Consider the following 21,778-nt stretch of genomic DNA (forward strand, 5'->3'; position numbering starts at 1 on the left):
ACAGCTGCGTATACATCTGTTTCGTTCATAAACGGACAAAAGAAAAAGGACACCTTGATCGCGTCGGTTACAGCCAGATTGTGCGAGTCGGAGCCGTATCGCGGCGACCAAATCATGTATTTTGGCAGACGCTGAATGAACTATTACCGTTGCCTACTGGCGCATGGCGTATTAAAAAACTGTTAAGTTTTTACTAGACTACATAATTGTGCTCTATTTTGTTGAAATTGTGTAATTAAATTGCATAAATTGTGGTTAGGAGCGTAACCACAGGGTTTCCTTCATCAGGCGCAGTCCATAGGCCATCTGTCCTATTTTAACGCCATTTTAAGTCTCTCGCGGGAAAGTCCTTAGCGAATCCTAGTCTGAGAGGAATGATTATCGAATGACTAATAAGATATTAATGGCATTGATGTAACTCTGGCTAACGACAAGGTAATTTACCTTGGTAAAAAACCTTTTAACATTTATTCACCTTCCCCATAAGGAAAACTGTCTTTTAAGGTATAATTGAGCGCAGGACAAATTACAAAACAGCCACTTTAGAAAAGCGTTAAATTAATTTTCTAAAACGTTAAGTTAAGGAGTTGTTGTTAAATTAAGCGCCTGTAAAGTAAAAAATAGCAAATATTCGTAAATCTCTATCATGGCAACGACAATATACTAAAAAAGGTTGATAATAATACTTATTACTCGTTAAATAATAATTTAAATTGAGTCAGCCATTTGTTCTTAGATAACAATATTGCTCCGATAAATTATTACCGAACGCGTACACGTGTCAATAATTGATGAGTCAACATAAATTGTAATTGCTACTTTGTAAGGAAGTGAAAATGTACCCTACATTTCGCGAAATGAAGTTTAATTTCCCTTGTACACGTCAATTCAAAGCGCTCTCAATTGCAAAAGTATTGATTGATAAGCCGTTCTTGAGGTTATTGCTTGCCGGCTCTAGTTTTTTCTATATTTAGAATCAGAAAATGGTAGGTAGCAGAGGTCACCTACATATATTATTATGTTGGTAGATACCTACCTACATTTTTGACTTATAAAAAATGGGGCTGTCGTACAGAAATTATTACGAATTCTTATCAAAAAGGACCTAAATTAAATGTCAACCCGAAGGTCATTGTGTACTTTTAAGGTCAATTTGGGGTATTTCCCCAAGCATGTCTTTCCTACTTTCATTTCGACGCGTTGTTACTTTTAGCTGCATCCTAGTTACGTAATAGCTAACCTCAAAAAAATATTTCCAAAAAGGTAGGTAGGTTTAACCTTTCTACTTTGGTAATGTTTTAATAAATTACGAGTTACCCAAAAGATAATGACCAATCTAAATAATAATACCTATGCTTATTTAATTGTCTCTTTAAAACGTGGCCAAAAACGCTAGTTCCGTTCGTATAGACAAAACTATTATAAAATCAAGCAGCCTTGACCTTAGTGCCACGAATAATGAGGCAGCGACGAGCCAACGTTTCAAATCGTAAAAGCTAACCTAAAAAATATTTCTCACTTGTGTGGCTTGGTACGACACCTACTGCACGAATTAATTCTCTAATTTAATGCTCCACGTGATTGTTCGTGACGTTATGTAATTTTGACGTCACAAATAGTTAAATATTTGACGGCATCTTCGTGTACTAGCTAGTACTCTACTTGTATCAGTTGTTATCATGAATGAATGTAGGTTCATGCAGGATACCAAGTCATTGAGGAAAATTTTAATTGTGGTCTCAATGGGAGCAGACCTTTTTCCTTTGTAGGATTTCAGTTTTGGAATCATTGACTTGATGTTTAAAAAAAATAATTTATACAATTAACAAGACAATTTCGGCCTTTTTAGGCAATTTTTTTAAAATTAAAACCTTTTTGAATCTTTGCATGTTTGCGCCAGGAAATCTGTAAATAGGTAACTCTTTGGATTGAATAAGAAAAGACAGTAAATATTTCTTTAACATTTAATTTCTATAATTATAATTATCTCTAAGCATGAATTTTTCCCTCAAAAAACTCACACCGAGCATAGATGTTGACAGGAGTTGTCCACCGCCTGAACAAGTAACAGCTTTGTTACCTAATGATGATCTTATACATGTGGTTGGAACTACATTGCATAACACTTTTTAAAAGTGAACTAAAATTAAAAATTTCTACTAGGTCACCATGCACACACCATAGCACAAACATACTGCATTGTTACATAAGAGCTTTCTCACATGATTCTGGATTCCATAGCTTTTACATGAGTGTCACTGCATTGTGATATCACTCTTATTACAAAGTACAAGGTCTCACTCCCAATGCCACTTAGGTTAAGTATTGATTAAATAACCACTGTGAAAACCTACTATTTTCACAATATAATCACTAATAGTAGTCTATTCCAACAACATTTTAGATAATTTAGTGCACATAGACAATAATATAATGTCTCAACCTTGGCCTCAAAGATAGAATGAAATGAGGTTGTTACATAACACACACTGGCTGAATGAGTGATCACTGCCACAGTCACTACATGAGAACTTCTAAATTCAAATAAATAGTAAAAAGTATGAATGTTGAGTTATGCAACAATTTCAGCTAGGTGTAGCCAAGCAATTATATAACATCTACATTTATAATAAAACAATTTATGTTGGAATTGGTGTATAACGCTTTTATTTAACTAAAATAAGTTACTAGGTTAATTCCGCGTCTAATAATACATGATTTTAAAGGGAGTGGCTATCAGTGGTGATTTGGAATCACATTAATTGTAATTATGGTAACAATTCTTACATTAGATTTAGAGAAGCTTCTTGATCTCATCGTATAACACAAGCACGAAGGCGCCACCGGTTCCTCTGAGTACGTTGGAGAAGGCTCCCTTGAAGAAGGCACCGGTTCCCTCGGACTTGGCGATGGTGGCCCAGCAGTGGAGGGTGTTCTTGTACAGGATGTCGGCCTTGGCACGTCCGGACTGCATCATCATACGCCTACGGACCGTGTCGAAGGGATACGAGATGATACCGGCGACGGTGGTGACGGTTTGAGCGATGGCCCAGCTGATGACGAGAGGGGTGTTCTTGGGGTCGGGCAACATGCCGCGGGCTGTGTCGTAGAATCCGAAGTATGAGGCACGGTAGATGATGATACCCTGCACGGATACTCCGAAACCTCTGTAGAGACCGACGAGGCCATCAGTCTTGAAGATCTTGGACAGGCAGTTTCCGAGACCGGAGAACTCACGCTGGCCATCACCTTTGCCGACATCGGCGGCGAGACGGGTACGGGCGAAGTCGAGCGGGTACACGAAGCAGAGGGAGGTCGCACCGGCGGCACCACCGGAGGCGAGGTTACCGGCGAAGTAGCGCCAGAACTGGGTGTTCTTGTCTACACCACCGAGGAATACCTGCTTGTACTTGTCCTTGAACGCGAAGTTGAGCGCCTGGGTGGGGAAGTAACGGATGACGTTGGCGAGGTTACCACGCCAGAACGACAGCGGACCCTGCTCCTTGGGAATGCGGACGAAGGCATCGACGATACCCTTGTAGCGCTGGTCAGCGGAGATCTGTTTGCTGACGTGCTGTACCTGGAGCAGCAGCTTGACGCGCTCGATGGGCGCGACAGCCGTCTTGGAGACGGCGGCGGAGACACCGCCAGCGATGAAATCTTTCGCGAACGCGACCGGATCAGCGAGGTTCGACATTTTGTTCGATTAGGTGGGTGCTCACTTGGTAATTACCTCGCGGGCGTCGAGGTGGAATCTACACACACGGAATGGAATAAATCACGAAACACGAACCCCTGATTTTATTTAATCAGGAGATTTAGAGTTATTTCGTGATCACGGGAGCACAGGGGTAGGTGTGTGCCTTTTTTGAAATTCGATCGATCACGTTCTCTCGCAGGTCTGCCCAGAGGATCGGCGCAAAAGAAGGAAGGAAGGGGCAGATGTTGCCAACATCACGATAAAGCACCACGAGGTCAGGGTGGCCATTGCAATAAACTATTTTTCCACTAAAATCTAAAAATAAAACTGTTGCTAATTAGCGCTATAATTTAAATGGTGGATCAAATATGCTGCTAAAAATTAAAATCAATATTTAAATATCATTTTAAGTTATATTAAACACCGCGGCGATTAAATTACGATAATACTTGATATGAAAGCTCTTTGAAAAAATCGTAACATTTACGTGTTACTTCAGATATGCGGGTTGATAGTGTAATCATTAATAATTGTAAGGATTTCATTCATAATTCAACAAATCCATAATATTAACATTTCCCACATTACTTATAATAATGCAACTTTGGGGTAAAATACTAGAGGATAGAAACACTGGTATGACGTACGCAGTTTGCGTTTGGTTTCAGCTACAAGGATGATACAGAATTATTAATTTCTATGCATTTAACTTCATAATACACCTGTTACAAGGTAATATGTATCATTAAAATTATAAAACAATTGAATTTAGCACTAAAATTACTTGAAATACAAATACAAAAACAAAACACGAGTTCCAAAAAAGATGCATTCAAATACCATAAACAAAACGTAATCATGTTAGCCAACCTGTTTGTTCAATGACAATGAATATTTGTAAAAAAAAACTTGAAGAGACATATTTTATCTGTGCAGAGTAAGCAGTGAGTGTATTTTGAGTATACAAATTGTTTATTTTCTAAATAATTTAGGCATGATTATTGAAACAGTGCCGCTGAGCCGCATGGGGTCCCCGTCTGTGATCGAGGATGACGCCGGAGCTGGGCACGCTTTGAGCGATTTTCTGCTGCAGTTGGAGAATTACAGTCCTTCGATTCCCGACTCCGTGGTGGCCCATTATTTAAACGCTTCTGGCTTCGAATCACAGGATCCTAGGTAATTATATCTTGACTAAAAAGGTTTACTATTGAGTTTAGAGTAGCTACAAGTATAATATTCGTCGATATAGCTTCTTAGTAAACCTGTATTGTAATTTCAATTTGTATATTTTTTTTTGACAATTTTACCTCTAAAACTAGTCTTAGAGTCTTCAGGGTTGAAGGTATTGGTTTCAAATTATCGTAAGTAATCATTTTGAGTAAGTTTTTGTATTAAAAATACTATAACATTCATTCATTAAAAGATTTCTCATGTCTGTGCAATCTTTTGACTCATTGTCTTTTTCAATTCTTTGAGACCTAATTTATATGCAATATAAAGCACAAATAAGATAATAATACCTTAAATAATATTTTCTTGCATCTATACATGTGTATCTTCCTAAATGAACAAATAGTAACAGTTCTCATTTCATGGTTTTCAGGTCTAAGATTTAGATGTCTCATCGACTCCTACCTCCTAACGAATAATTATAATTAGATATCATAAATAGACAAAAGGCTGAAGATTCCAACATAATTTTACTTTCTCAAGCAATAAATATTATGGTGCATGAAGAATCAATCAAAAGATTTGTGTATTGCCCATGAACAAGCCTAAATAAATATTAAGCTAAACCATATTGTAGTGATACATTACATAATTGTTTCTATATTGACACACAAGAAATAAATATAGACTATAATCAGACCCAAAAAAACTTTATTTGGATTCCAAAAATTTTAATACCAGTAGACAATAGAACTACCTTATATACTAGATGGCAACAGTAAAGGCAGCAAAGTCCTTATCTCAGTTTATATACTACAAACTCAATGCTCCTTGTGTCACCATTACACCTTATCGTCTTCAAAACAATATCTAATACAACTCTTTAAACTGATTCCAGGTTGATTCGTCTCATCGCACTCGCATCTCAAAAGTTCCTCTCCGACATCGCCAACGATGCTCTCCAGCACTGCAAGATGCGAACATCCAGCCAAATTACTCAGAGCTCCAAAAACCAAAAAGGTCCGAAAGAAAAAAAATACGTCATGTCTATGGACGACCTAGCACCGGCTTTACAAGAGTACGGAATTGTTGCGAGAAAACCACATTATTTTGTATGAAAAGGTATTTGTTTTTATTTGAAGATGGAGTTTGTTCTCAGAAGATAACGTTTCAATTCTACTACTTAAGTGATGACACAATGATATATTCAAATGTTAAGATCTATACAAGGCATCCTTACCCGTTACATTGAATTGGTCCTGTGGGTGGAGTACGTCTGTGTATTACTTAGAACATGTCACATACATCAGTGTTTCTGTGTGCTGTCACATACATACAATAATACTAGCGGACACGACAGACGTTGTCCTGTCTACACGTTACTAATAAATTAAAGAAATATTGTCCAGCTGACAAAATTGTGTATCTAAACCATTCTCAGATCCCCTTGAACACACACAAAAAAATTCATCAAAATCGGTCCAGTCGTTTAAGAGAAGTTCAGTGACATACACACTTACAGAAGAATTATATATCTAAAGATGTGTACCAGTTAGTGTAAGACATATCTCAGTTGACCACTAGTGTCCATTTTGACTATTGAGTACATTGCTGCTTCAATGTAATGTGTTAATTACTATAATCTAAGAGAGAAAACAATGTACATGAACTTTCAAATAGTTGTCAACTAGCCATCCTGATCATAGAAAGGAAGCCGTAAGACACTTAGTTAAGTGTCTTTTTTATCATTGTGAAACATTTATTACTTATGTAGAACAACATCAAAAATATACAGCTGCAATTCAATAGTCTGGCTTTATATAGCGCTTCCACAGAAAATAAGAAGAATATCAAAAAAACTCAGATTAAATTAAACGTGGTCTCGCTCTATCTATACTTCTATACTAATATTATAAAGCTGAAGAGTTTGTTTGTTTGAACGCGCTAATCTCAGCAACTACTGGTTCGAATTGAAAAAATATTTTTGTGTTGAATAGACGCTACGGCCTTTAGGAGCGGAGTAGCAACGAGAAATGTTACAAAAACGGGGAAAATTATCTCTCTTATTTGACGCAAGCGAAGTTGCGCGGGTCAGCTAGTTAGTTATACAGTGTTTTGTCACTTACAATCTATTTCAAAACTGTATATGAGATGAAAAAGGCAACGCTATGTTTCTAATCAGCTTACACAACTTTTATTACTAAGACAGCAATTAACACAGTATAAAATATTGACTTCAGTCTCTGAAAAATATGTATAAAATAACATTCATGAATCAAAAGGCAAGTCTTTTACTATGTAGATGCTTGAAAGACAAAAAAAAAATTAATTATGTGTCAGCTGACGCTGAAATATAAGGGCAGGCTCAAATTGACTTGAGAAAGAAGATGAAACAAAAATTAAAATTAAAATCAATAATTTGAGCATAGTACCTCCTTTTTGAAGTTGGTAAATATGAAAATGAAAATTAAGTATAATTTTGGTAGAAATGTTATATAATTTTGGTTTTATGGGTTTCAAATGTTCTTATAGAACAAAATTTCCTTTTAAAACACATAATAAAAAGGGTTTTGCCTTTCAAACGTTAATAAAAGAAATATTATAAAGTGTATGGCGGTAATCGTTGAACACTAATATTGTTGAGTATCGGAGACTTGCATAGCCTTGAAAGAATAATTTCATCTTTCTATATATAAATCTAAACTTGTTTTATATTAGACAATTACCCTCTTATTCATAAACACACTATAAACCTATTTTAGTTGAACTACTATAATATGTTTTCTCTTTTTCATTTCGCTAAGGAAAGAAACAAAACTCTTTATAAGCCTTTCATAACTTCATATATTATTATGAATAAGAGGGTTGGTTTCTATGATATTTCTTGTTGTGTAACTATTAGCTAATATTATATGGGAAACTGACTGCATTCAGTTTCTGCTGTTGAAATTATTATCTAAGACGGCCTCCGTGGCGCAGTGCTTAAGGTGATCACACTTCTGCCACTGCGTCGGTAGGGCGAGAGTTCGATTCCCACGTGAAACAAAATTTCAGTTTCACAGATTTTTTCGGGTCTGGTTGTTCTTTGTGTCCGTTGTTTGTATGTTTGTAAAAGTACTGAGTCACAAGAACAATTCTTAGTGCGGGAGTTGTCTTGAAAGAAATTAAGGTTTAATATATGCCATTGTCCAATGTGTGCCTGTTTGTGTTAATTCCCATAAAATATTAGTTATTAGCTATTTTTTGTATATTCATAGTAAACTTTTTAATTTGGGTTGTAGTTGGTTCCTTTAATCTTGCTTTATACTTTTCAGTTAATAACAACTAAAGCAATAATCTAGTTGTAATATTGATGACAATTTTATTGAAGTCTGAAGGCTAATTTTTAAATTTAAAACATTCATAGTAGCCCGGAGTAACGTGCCCGGTATATGGCAATAGTCTCGCCCCCTATTACATGGGACTAACATTGTTAATGGCGAAACTTGGGCGTATTGTAAACACCTCTGCCTACAACTACGGGTATGTATGCATGTTTTCAATACCTAAATGATTAGAATTAGCCTTCAGATGTGTATGAAAGTCTCTGTATTTGTCGTTTAAAATTGAATGGTGGTCAAGAAATTAGGAATTTGTATGCTATTTCTTTTTCTATTATAAATTTAGCCCATTTATGTCCCACTGCTGGGAAAGACTCTACTACCGTAATGAGGGAGGGGTTAGGCCTTTTTTCATTGTATTACTTCATAATTTTCTAGGGTAGCTGAATACTGACAATGCCATCTTTTGGCTAAAGGCTCTCAACCACGCGACAGTTTGAAGTTCGACATGTTAGTAAAAAAGCCTTGCATGTATGATTAATCTAATAATAAATAATTCTATGTATTACCAAAATAAAGTATCTGTATCAAACAGGCCACCGTCAGCTGTATAAGCCGAGTCACTGATGTTATAAATACTGAATGTTGTATACCTCCGTCAGCGAAACCTTGCGTACAAGGCTCTCTACTAAAGACTATCCTTCTTATTCATAAACACACTATAAACCTATTTTAGTTAAAACACTACTACAATATGTTTTCTCTTTTTCATTTCGTTGAGGAGTGAAAGAAACAAAACTCTTTTTAAGCTCTTCATAACTTCATATGTTTTTTTGAATAAGAGGGTTAGACTATTACTGCATGTCGTGTGCATGAAGTTCCTAATAATTTGACCACTAACATTCGTATCAATGTGATCAAAAGTAATTGAAAAGCTGCCGCATTCCTGTGAATTATTGTATTTAGAGAAGATCTTTACATCGCTAAATAACATAATTTTGACAGTTTCTCTATACATTAACCTACAAAAAATTACAAATATTACCCCGATTTTAATTTATATTATTTGACGATGTAAAAGTCTACCGTTAGTCTGTTTGACGATGTAACACGATTACAATGCAAATACTCAGATAGCTTCTCGACAGAATTGAATTCGATTTCAAACCAGCGCATGATGGAATCGACTGCAGACTATTTTCGCTTTATTAGGATTCTGTACCCGAAGAACAAAAACGGGACTCTCTCTCTCTCTGCCTGTCTGTATCTCATGAACCATGATAATTAGACAGTTTAAGTTTTCACAGATGTATGTGTTTCTGTTGTGGCTATATCGGCACGGAAACTCTTGTGCACGAGCATATTTTTATTTTAAACCAGCGTTTTATGTGCTACTCTAAAATTTAAGAGTAACAATTTGATATTAGTTCGGATTGATTTAGATCGAATTCAATTCTTTCGAGAATAAGCTAAGGTCTTAAACAACATAAATAAAAAGTAACGATATGTATATTTTTATTTTCTGATATTTTGGTACAACTGCTCGCGGAGGACTTGCGAGGTCAGACATGACACTTTCTAACTTGAACGAAATATCAGAAAATAAATAATCTTGTTTAAAACCCGTTTGCATTGTAATATGTGTACAAGTCTTGATAAATGTTAGTTTAAAATCATTAACTCTGTATGCCTATGACCAAAGACTATTATTAATAGTGACATTTAAATATAGAATAAACTTGATGCCTTGACTTGTGTGTTTGTGAAAAAAAACATAACATTCATTATGGTGCTGCCTTAAAAAACAATAGTATTAATTTATGTTTAGAATTTAGAAATAAAATGTAACACTAGTCTATGGTCATAGACATTCTAGAGTTATACTGCTTGACAAGAATGCTTGATCAAGCTTTTATAGTGTATTGAGAAGTTACATGTAGGATTGCGTCTTTCAAAGGACGCAATTTTATTTATGTTTTGTGGGTCAATTTAAGCTTAAATTCAGGTTGGTGGGGTCGCCACCCTTGTCCCCCAGCCACGAACCCTTTTTCCAAGATTGCGGCCGGTAGACGAGGGTGGCGACCCCACAAATTTGTTCTTTAGCTTCCATTGACCCCATCTACACATTTAAAAAAATAGTTCCTCTGAAAAACGCAAGATTATGCCTAAAAGTAAAATTTCAATCGACTATTATTGAATAATATTTTAAAATAAGTAATTAAGTAACACATTTATAATATTGTAATAAATCTCAGAACACCAATTTTATTAATCTACCTATACCAAGTACTTCCGATATAATAATAATAGGCAAATATAAATAAATGTTTTTCAAAATATATGATGAAGTTTTTTGAAGTTGTTCAGTGTTTTTATTTTTTATTTCAGGGCCCTATTATTATAATAACTATTCTTAATTCTCCCGTACATCAGAGAGCACGTAAAGCCGTCAGTCCTGCCTATGATCTCTTCACTGATCGTGTCTACCGTCCCACCGGAATATGAGAGTGAAGGAATAGAGAGTACCTGCGTATTTTGCACATACAACCCATAGTACCACATTGTTGGCTGATTTCAATGAAATTGGCTGCAGTAGCTGGCTTTCTGCTAGGAAAACATAATTCTTTTTCATTATTTTTATTTAATCTTCGCCTGTGTACCACTGCTGAATAAAATATTTCCTCAAAGATTTGAAGTCACTTTCTGTCTCTAGCTATTCTTCTAGGAACGTCTGGATCATCCCGCCATCTTCGTTGGGGCCTCCGCCGTAAAACCGTTACGGCACCAAGTTGGTGATAAAATTAACTTTTTTATATTTTTATCTCTGTGTATTTTCCTTTACATTATTTATGTCAAATCTCAGACTCCTTGGTCTGCTATTTCCAAAAAAAATATCCGGGCATTTTTCTAAATAAATCTGATTATTACAAATATTGAACAATCTCAAATAATTTTCATCACAAATTTTGAAAATATCTCAATATTTTTTAAGCCACGAATGAGAGTATCCGCGTCAAATTGTTGACTGTTAGAAATATCACCTTAGAAACAACAACACAGAACTGGGAGCCGTATGTGATGGATCTAGAAATTATTTCTTGTATTTTCTAGAGAATTGGAGACAGTTGTAACACATAAAATGTGTGTTTGATTTTTAAGAACATGGACTTATAAACGCTTTGAGTTTGACCCGGTACGTAAAAGTGATGTCTGGGATCGTTATTTCGATGAAAATATGAGTGTAGCAGTCGTACTTCACTTAAACGTTGTAAGACACAAGTAATATAAATACTATTTTTATAATTCTTAATTAAAGTACGCGTTTGAAATACATTCATATGCTTTTTTACTTTTTTATTATTTACCAACAATGGATTGTACTCAATAACAACATCCATAATTACAACCATTTTTGAAATACCTATCAACTTAAAATTTATTAATTCGTTTATACTTATTATACAAACCTATATAAAGGCGGGTTTAATGCCAAGTTTATTTACTGCCAGTATATGGCTGGCCCATCATAGATTACCGGTTTTGAGGTACATTTAGCGCGGCGGTAGTTTATCTATTCAATAGCGTTTAAACTCATATAAAAAAAATAATTGCTATTGAATAGATAAACTACCGCTTAATGTACTCGGGAACGGGGTATTACTAACGTAAAATTATTGAGGTTTAATGTAGGTATTTGTATAATTTGTGTTAAAATCGAGCAATAATTTGTAAGTGCACAATTTGTTGAATAACTCACTGTTTTAAATATAACTTGATTATTTCTATAACTATAGTGATTGTTAAGGTACAGATTCAGGTACTGTAACATTAATGCCAGATTTCATTAATTCTGAATAGATATTGGATAGCTTTTAAACTCTCGCGTTGCATTTTTAATGTATAATAGAATACGGGAATTAACGCGCATTTTACCTTAAAATGCCTAACGTTTCGGCGACCACGGCGAGTGCGCATGCGTAATGCGTGATCGCGTTAATTCCCGTATTCTATTATACCTACCTACATAAAGTATTGGATAGCTTTACAAGTTTATTTCATGTTATAATTTTAACTATCGAATACATTATCTGAAACTTCCGTAAGTCGTGAAATTGGCTCTTAATTTTACAGATTGCGCGTTTACTAATAATTTGTATATTTTTTTAACTGTCAAAAATTACTCCGCATGATTAACTCTCGCAAGTGCGTGCTAATTGCAAGGTGTGCATTGAACGTATAAACTGGAAGATCTGTGTTCATGTTACAATAATGTTTGGATGATAAATTCTTGTATCGCATGTTACAATGCGTGAATCTGTAATAAAATGTATTGATATGTAGTGTAAGGTGTTTTCGGTGCTTGATAACTAACTACCTATGTAAAATTAATTTCTTACTTTCGTGAATTTGTCTGATGCACTAAGGTCTAACTGAATGTACTAGAGCTTAATTCAAACCTTATCGAATAAGGTACCTTTAATTTTCAATCGCGTTTAAATACCCGTTTCATTATAATATTGTGTGTGCAAGTCGCGAGAGTTAAAAATCTAGTGTGTGAATTTCCTTTCGTAAAATATTTAATTGCTTTACTAACTGTCGTCATCAAAGGAGTAGGATAGTGTCTTTTTTTTGTTTTCCAATTAGTGACATCTATCGACCAATAGCAGAACTAAATAAAATTAATTAAAAACACGGCTTTCGGTAAGTCCTAGTCCTGTTATGTTATTATTATTCTCACTTATGTTCTAAAAGTGTTTTTTGTTAAACCTATCAAGTATATCTTATACCTATTGTAATGCCTTACACTATTTTTATAAATAGTTTTTTCTTTATACAAAGTTATCAAGCATAAATAACGTGAATGTATGTATGACTCCTTGATATGTTAAGTTGTTGGAAATAAATATAAGCATTATATTTTTTTGTTTTATCTCTGAGTGTGCTATGAAGCAGTGTTGGGACAATCAACAATTTTTTTTTTCAATCAATTAATTATTCATGACTAATTTAGTCATGATTGATTTAATCATGAATAAAAATAATAATCATAATCATGATTAAATAAATTACTCATCAGTCATTCAATCATCATTTTTGTATTGTTTGAAGAAAATTACATTTTATAAATAATGGACTTATTTTCTATCAGTCAACTTAAGGTTGTGATCGGTTATAGTTTTATAGATATGTGTTGAATTAAACTAAAATAGAAAGATAGAGTCACCTAACTTATTTTTTTAGTTTAATCATCATACAAAAGTAAATAAATAAATATTGAATGAATTTATTTAATCGTGATTATGATTATTATTTTTATTTATGATTAAATCAATCATGACTAAATAAGTCATAACTAAATTAGTCATGAATTATTAATCAATTGATTGAAAAAAATTGTTGATTGACCCAACACTGCTATGAAGCCAGTGCCTAATATTTTGGGATTTTCATTTAAAATCTATACTAATATTATAAAGCTGAAGAGTTTGTTTGTTTGTTTGAACGCGCTAATCTCAGGAACTACTGGTCCTTTCTATCAGTGTTAGATAGCCCATTTATCGAGGAAGGCTATAGGCTATATATCATCACGCTACGACCGATAGGAGCAGAGTACCAGTAAAAATGTAAAAAAAAACGGGGAAAATTTTGACCCATTCTCTTATGTGACGCAAGCGAGCACGTGTCAGCTAGTTAATTATATCTGAGAACGGCTTAATGACACTCCGAAATACAGATGCCTATTTTCACTATAATCGCCATGTCGCTTTACAACTATTAAAAGCTGAAACAGCACTCTTATTGATGTCAGGGATTACATAAAAAAACAACAGTCATAAAAAAAAGAAGTTTATTATAAAATCATTTAAATAAAGCTTACACAAGTAGACCCTAAAGATAGTCACAGTCATTTCATCAATGTATCACAACTTAACAATTTCATGAAATAATTTACACAATAAAACAAAATTTTGATTTCAGTGTCTTAAGTTTTGCAGTATTTTTTTTTTCGTATACAGATTAGTATAACCAAGTCTACACTATGACTATGGCTGTCATAGGAAATAAAATTTTAATTATATAAAAGATATTTTTTTGGTGATTTCAAGAAACTTCTGACAAATGACCAAAAACAATTCGCTCAATCTCGTAATTTTTTTTTATATGTACTGTGAGAAAGCTTGTATACCATCATATTAACTAAATATATTAGGTTTCAGGAACTGTAAAAAGCCTTACATAAAGTAAAAATGCACCTTAACCCTATAAAGTATAAAATATGAGAATATTTGGTATTAGATAGACAATAATGGCTTGTTTCAATCAATATTTTATCATAAGTAGTGAAAGTCTACTATAGTTATAGTTCTAGTATCTTATGAAGGTAGATCTATAATTGTTACTGATAAGGAATAATGAGTATATCAAATGGATTACAGACCTAACCCTTTACTAATTTTCTTTACCAATGATGGGAAAGTAACAGGTTAGTTATATTTTTTATCCATATTTAAAAGCATATTATAATCACATAGGTCGGTGTTATACCCAGGTAACTGTGTTGTGGAGGTTTGATAGGCAGTCGCTCCATGTAAAATACTGGTATTCAGCTACATCTGGTAAGACTGAAAGCCAAATCCAACAATAATTTTACTGAGAATTACTAAACTCTCGTAAAGTTGCAAAAAATTGCTTTTAAGACAACCATAGTAGACTTATCCCCAACATACGAATACAAACATTATTTAAATGGCCATAGAATTACTAAACTTTATTATAAACAGCCTTAAGATGTTGCGTGAGCGGAGTATTATCGGTTTCCATAAACAAAACGATTTCCAAAGTGTTCGGAGCTGTTAATTTCATCACCCGCTTCAGTTTCTTAACCGCTGGAGGTTTGGCGAACGACATACGTGATAAATTCACCGTTTCTAGTACAATTTCTTTCTTTTCAATGTCGAACGTGCCTTCTTCGAGAGACGTGAGGCCAAAGTTATGGCTGACCATGAAAGCTAGTTCATTAGTGCCCGGTTTGATTCGCAGGAAGCCTCGTTCTTGGTGCATCGGTGTGTGTTTTTCTGGGTGCGTCGATTTAGACGTGAAGTTGAACATTGGTTGGCCTGAAATTTAGCAAATTTAAGTTAATTAAAATTGTTACTTATTCATTATTAAAGTAATTACAGGTAAAGTTATTGACAGTCAATAAGGCCAAATAGTTCTTTGCTCTTGCTTAGAGAATGGAAGTTATGGAACATAGACTTTTGACCTTATCTAGTTATTATTGAATTAGCAGAGATAGCCAAATGTCAGTAAAAGGGATTATAATATGGTAAATAGTGACAAAGAATAAAATATTTTTTAAAAGGCTGTAAGTTAATTTTAATATTATTTACAACAATATACAAGGTTTCAATACACTTGAGGTATGTCCGACAACTGTATAAACAACAAATCATCGGTATTGACACCAATAGTGTTAATTACCGGCGAAATTGTTTACATAACAACTAAATTACATCACACAATATATCCGCCACTTTAACGACACGTAGACATGTTTTAAATCATATTGTTTAATATTAACACTCATTTATAACGTTACAGAAGTATTCAAAGAGAAATCTAGATAAAAAAATCACTTTCTTTTTACGCACCAATGCAAGTGAATTCCAACTCTTCATGGTATTCGAAATCTGGGATATTGGGGTACGTTCCTCGGCCTTCTGTAGTCGACCAGCGTCCTGCCAGCCACGATATTGGCATTAAAGCTTCGAAAGACATTTTATCAAGTTATTATTTAAATTGCGGAAATCCTGCTTTTGATTAAATCCGCGAAAAGACGGAATCTGTCAAACCGAGTCGCGAACCAAAATGTCCTGGGACACAACTGTCAAACTCACAGCATAGACAAGAATGGCTTTTTGTGAATGATAAGGTGCGGGTGCGGTCCAATTACCTAATAACAAATTTTCTATCGCGATTTCTTAAAAATTTAATAATAATTTCTATAGAAATATCTTTACTGCCCCTGTAGATCGAACAATATATGGGTAGGATTATAAATAGTCGACCACAAAAATAGCATTATAACATTAATTAGATATGAATTTTCTAATAAGATTCTTCTTTCTCTTCTCTATTCCACTTATTGAAAGAAGCAAAAAGTAACACAGTCGCTCATAAACTCTTTAGTCAGAAATGTCGTCACAACAATCAAACCATGTAAAATGAAATAGAAACAATAAAAATAACAAAATGAAGAGTTACAATTGTGTAAAATTAAACAACTTAAAAATGCCGACAGTCAACCTATTAAAGCGTAAGGAAAAAGTAATATATTCGAGGCTAAGACACTTGAATCCTTCGAGCTCGCTGCATACTATGATGTCTAAGAAAACAAAGGATTTTATTCAAAAGCTGTGCTACAAAGTGTCTCCATCCAAAGATATGACTAGATATGGTTTCGTCAACGATAGAAAAATACACCCAGTCTATTTAATGATGAAGCCATTGAAAACTCAATTTGAAAAAATAATCGGTAAGTTTTTTTTTCTTTTACATACTGTGACACAATCTACAGAAAAGGAAAGTTACTATAAAAGAAAGGCATGCTGTTGTTGCATGGGATTGCTGATTACGCATGTTATTTTAGCCATAAACTGTACCCTGTGCTTGAAACTACGGGATCGTAATATGACTTACTTGTCATGCAATGAGTCACACCAATGATTTTTGTTATGAGCATATTTAAAAACTAGGTACTTCAAGGATAAAAAATCTGTTTTTATTTTTTTCGTATCTTCAAAAATGACCGAGATATTAAACGTCAAAGTATGGCCTTCGCATCAAACTCCGGCGAAGCGGCCGCACGGACGTGTGACGTCATCTCGTGACACTGCTATTTCGTCAGTACTTGCCGATACCTACATAGGCTCGTTGTCTCTCGCGGTTTCGCTTTAAATAATTTGTTTTGCTTATACTGGACAAACAAAATGGTTAGAAAATATTGTATTGTTCCTATGTGCACTAACTCCAGTGAAAAAACACCCCAAAAATTGTTTTTTTATGTACCATGTAAACTGTTTTATATTTTTGCAAAAGACACCTAATCTAAAACTTAAAGCCCGGTTCAGATACTGTCAAGCGCAAATGTTAAATACAAGTTTATTGCCTTTTGAACACTTCTTCATGATCAAGATGCCATATCATGTTCATACCTACCTAGCAATGAACTTCTACTAAACAGTTGATACTATTTAATGAGCAGTTCAATGACCTCACAGGCGGCGGCGAGCCGAGCGCGGTGGTTGAGTTGGCGTTGGTTTTTTTGTTTTGAAAAAAGAACCCATGTTTATTAAATCTAATAATATCAAAATTAAAATGTTAGTTTAATTAAAAGTTCTCATTACACACCCAATCATATAAGACTAACTACCTACAGAGTAGAATGTAGATTCATGCGTTCATATGATAGCCATCAACCTGACTAAAATCAGAGGCAGGGGTGACAATTTTTTTTTTATAATATTATTTTAAAACTATGTTTTCCAAATTTACACTTGGTAGGTACGTAACACTCATTATTTGTAATGCCAGTTGTAACAAACTTTCAATTTTATTGTTAACTACACACAAAAATATTATTAGTAGTATACGAGTTCAACTTTCTTTACCTGGGTCTAGTTGATGATTGTGTGCGTGGCGATCGAGATCGAGGATATCTTAGTGGAGGCTTATTTTACAAAAAACACGATGATTAAATTTATAACACATACACATACACAGACTCTTTAAATATTAAATGCAAATCACTTTTCAAATCAAAACTCCGCATCACCCGCAGTCGAACAAGCGTGTCTGTCACGACGTGACGTCAGCGCGTAGCGCGCGAAGCAACGCAAATTTTAAAAAAGCAGTGAAACTTTATAACGCTGTAACTTCGGTAATTTTGACCCGATTTTGATAAAACAAAAACTATTATTATCAGCATAAGTACACAAATTAAATGCAGTATGTTTAATAGTCATATTTTGATGTGCTGGTGTGACTCATTATTTGATTTTGGTTTCTATCGTCCAATTTTATACGATTCTTCCCAGTTCTGACTACTTTTTACAAGCGAATATGAAACTCAATTCCTGCAATCTGAAACACATTTTTTAAATCCTTGATTCACGTTTACGAGTGCTGCATGATCTGTATTCAGAACACTTTTCAGGTAAACCTGCCGAAAAGGTTATAATCCCACGGCCTGTTTCACCTACAAAAGGTTAGTATTTGGTCACATTATTTATTTTTAAGAAAAATTACCCAGTTTATAGAAGAGATATAATATTTGTATAATGCAGTTGTTCGACCGTCTAATTATTTAATTAAAATCATAAACTTTCAGTTAAAACGAGAATGTCAAGACGCATGATACCAAAAAAACTAAATTTTGAAATGAGAAGTTCTCCAGCCGGACGGTCACCGACTCGCAAACAAACTACGTCAATTCAAGCGAGTCCAACTCAAGAAGTAAAGACAACTTCTAAGAAAAAATGGCCGCACAGATCTCACACTACCGATGTCCAATCACAGTAAACAGTCTTAAATAAAAAAAACACATTAATTGTAACTCTTAATTTATTATTATAATAGTTTAATTTTTTAATATAATATACGACGTACTTAACTTGGCAAAATTGTACTTTCATTTTATCATTTTTAATTGATTATCCCAGAATATCTCGTATAAATAACAATCTATGAGAATATTTCAATTTAACTTTTCAAAATTGTATTTTTCCTCATATTTTTTTTAAAGACCATTATTAATTTACAGTTGTCTCTAAATTACAATAAATAACTTTGTAAAAAATACTATTCTTCTTTCGGACAGTTACAATTGCCTGTTATAGCTCCCGTACACTGAAAATATTCGCTATACACTGGCGGGAAATGGCAAGGACATTTTATTGCTTTCGGTACCTCATCTTCCGGACAAAGACACTCATTTCGTGTACTTTTTAAACTAGTCTTACTACTTCTGCTGTGTCTCAAAGATTCCCTGCTTCTTCTACTGCTTTTTTTCCTTCTAGATTCGTCACCTGAGATGTTAATTTCGTCTTCATTTTTGTACGGTATAAAACTGATTTCACTGTCTTCCATTTTGTTTTTTCTAACTTCTTTGCTTTCTCTACGTGGTTGGTCATCGTCACGTCTGTTTTTAAGACTTGATCTGCTGCCATTACGTTTGATATTGCTATCTAGTTGCTTTTTAGGGACATCTTTTTTCACTTCATAGTTTCGTTTTTTAAAGTCGTGAGTACTCGATCCACTGCTCCTTCTAGATTTATTACTAGTTATACTTGTTTTACTACATTTACAGTCAACTTTGCCCGTTCTACGCTTCTTAGACTTTTTTTTATGACGAGAGCTCGATGCTGAACTTCTTTTAGATGCATTACTTTTAAGACTCGTGGTACTGCACTTGCATTTGACTTTACCGAGCTTCTTCTTAGAACTACCTTTTTTAGATTTTGAAGTCGTTTTCGAAGGTTTTTTGATACGACGAGAACTTGATGCGCTACTTTTTTCTGATGTATTACTTCTGAGGCTCGTTTTACTGCACTTGCATATGACCTTCTTTTTTGAACCGCCTTTTTTCTTCTTCTTCTTTCTGCTATCGTGTGATTTGGTACTCGAACCGCTGCTTTTTTTAGACGCCTTACTTTTTAAACTAGATTTGTGACATTTGCACTTGATTTTACGAAACCATTTGCGTTTATGGCAAATGCATTTAATTTTTTTTGACTTTTTATTTTTGTTACTTTCATACGAATCATTGCTGAGTTCGGATGCATAACTGTTGACGCTCGTTCGACTAACTTTGCGTTTCAATACTGCTAATTTTATTCGACTGGTTTGTTTTGCAATGCCGCAGTTGTGTTTTCGAGGTGCTCTTCTGCATGGAGGCATTTCTTGAACCAGTGATGTGTCATCTTCATTTATACACCTCGGATCCTGGCAGCACGTTGGCGACAGAGGTTTTTTGCGGACAGGACTACGAGATTTTCTCAATATTTGAGCCTGAAGTCTGAGATCACAGGGAACCGGTGATGTAGGTCTATCACAGCGTGTTAGTCTTCCACGTGGTACTGGTATTTCGCAAGACCTCACGCATGGTGGTAATATCTCATGTGAATAAGGAGCTAAGTTATCTGGCCCACAACAGCGTGATTCTCTCGCGGCTTTATCATACGTGTTTTGTACGCCTGTGTTGATTCTGAGTGAAGATCTAACTTGTCTGACTCCATCGCAACATGTGTTTGATGTACAATAGTCGTCGCAGAAACATGAGTCGTCGGGACGCGGCGAGGGCGGTGGAAGCTGAATGCCTCCATCAGGAATGGGAAAACTTTCTATAACACGCCTGGATGAACACGTTGATTCACTTTTGTTATTTTGGTTGCTGCAAGGCATATGGTATTATAAATTGCTATTTTAAAGCATCGCCGTTGCCTGTAATTTTGTTGTGAGTATTTGAATTGTTTGGTTTTGTTATGACATTTTGTGTAATGACAATTTTACAGAAGACAGCCAACGTGACAGGCGTTACGAAGCAGTATCATCTGCTGTCAATATTTATCAGAAGATGGTTTGCAAAAAGTTTGTACATGTCACTGATATGATGTAGCTACTAACTCCTAAGCTATGGATACGTCCGTAACTTAATTGACCTTTATTAGATTAGACCCTTTAATCTCTATTTGTAATTATTTTAGCCATTATTATTTATTAAAGTTGATAATTGATCTGAAAGATTTAACTATCATTTATTATTCCATAATCATGTTTGTAAAGCCCAACGCACACGACGCTTGTTTTGCTGCTAGATAGCTTGCTAGAATTTGCCGCTGGGTTCGAAGTTGGCTGTGGCGCTGGGTGCGCTGATGGCTCCCTTGGTAGGTTGGCTTCACACGGTGCTTGTCGCTAGGCGTGCATCGAAGTGACGCACCCATTAAAGAGACGAGTGTTTCTAACCTCTCTCAAATTGTGAAACTTGGTTGAGCACTCTTTTGCCGTCACGGTTGGCTTTAACCCCAAAACTGCGTTCCTCACTCTATCAAGAGCCTCAGTTCGAAGACGTTTGTTGTGGTAATTCGGAGTATTTGTTGCATACAAACACGGTTCTTCTTTGTATGCGTCAATTTTATTATTAATTTGCTCCGGAGACCACCTTTGCGACATATTTTTTCAACAACAGAGGAAGAAGAAAAGAGAACACGCAAGCAAGCCGTCACGAAAAATAGCACACGTTCTATCATCGACAGCCAGCACGCAACCACGCTGCAGAGCCAGCAGTGACGTCACTTTCTCGCAGCGCTGCCAGCAGAGTAGCCAGCAGAGGGCCCCGCAAGCAATCCAGCAGCAAAACAAGCGTCGTGTGCAGCGGGCTTAAGTCTCATATTATGCACTTTTTTTTAGGTGGACCTCGTCTCTGTTTCCAGCAAAGGATGTCAGTTTAATTACCAATAGATGGCGTTGCTTAAAATATTTATAAAAGAAACACATTTTTATCGATATGTTTTATCTTTGTTTAATCTAA

The 21,778-nt window shown here is 34.8% G+C and overlaps 3 protein-coding genes and 1 long non-coding RNA gene across 6 annotated transcripts; 2 read left to right on the plus strand and 2 right to left on the minus strand.

Moving 5' to 3' along the window:
- Positions 1–1,950: 1,950 nt before the first annotated feature.
- sesB (stress-sensitive B) lies at positions 1,951–3,938 on the minus strand. The gene has a single exon (XM_076133409.1). It carries the CDS (start codon positions 3,695–3,697, stop codon positions 2,795–2,797), a length of 903 nt encoding a protein of 300 aa, XP_075989524.1. The 5' UTR covers positions 3,698–3,938; the 3' UTR covers positions 1,951–2,794.
- A 624-nt stretch (positions 3,939–4,562) lies between these two features.
- On the plus strand, positions 4,563–10,551 carry LOC142985173 (transcription initiation factor TFIID subunit 10-like). Of its 3 annotated transcripts, none has more exons than XM_076133186.1 (3): positions 4,563–4,637; positions 4,711–4,876; positions 5,769–10,551. In XM_076133186.1, coding segments are annotated over exons 1-3 (387 nt in total). In that variant the 5' UTR covers positions 4,563–4,636; the 3' UTR covers positions 5,989–10,551. The 3 variants fall into 3 exon arrangements, with proteins under 3 accessions (XP_075989301.1, XP_075989300.1, XP_075989299.1); XM_076133185.1 differs by having other exon boundaries at positions 4,573–4,644; XM_076133184.1 differs by lacking the exon at positions 4,563–4,637 and having other exon boundaries at positions 4,651–4,876.
- Positions 10,552–14,024: 3,473 nt separating this feature from the next.
- On the minus strand, positions 14,025–16,085 carry LOC142985109 (peroxynitrite isomerase THAP4-like). The gene is made up of 2 exons (XM_076133069.1): positions 15,843–16,085; positions 14,025–15,308 (listed from the first exon to the last, which is right to left on the minus strand). Exons 1-2 carry the CDS (start codon positions 15,967–15,969, stop codon positions 14,953–14,955), a joined length of 483 nt encoding a protein of 160 aa, XP_075989184.1. The 5' UTR covers positions 15,970–16,085; the 3' UTR covers positions 14,025–14,952.
- A 259-nt stretch (positions 16,086–16,344) lies between these two features.
- LOC142985345 (uncharacterized) lies at positions 16,345–18,887 on the plus strand. Its single transcript, XR_012960198.1, has 3 exons — positions 16,345–16,726; positions 18,407–18,457; positions 18,581–18,887. It is a non-coding gene; the product is annotated as an uncharacterized LOC142985345 (long non-coding RNA).
- Positions 18,888–21,778: the final 2,891 nt, after the last annotated feature.

Source organism: Anticarsia gemmatalis, chromosome 29, assembly GCF_050436995.1.
Source record: "Anticarsia gemmatalis isolate Benzon Research Colony breed Stoneville strain chromosome 29, ilAntGemm2 primary, whole genome shotgun sequence".
Taxonomy (NCBI): domain Eukaryota; kingdom Metazoa; phylum Arthropoda; class Insecta; order Lepidoptera; family Erebidae; genus Anticarsia; species Anticarsia gemmatalis.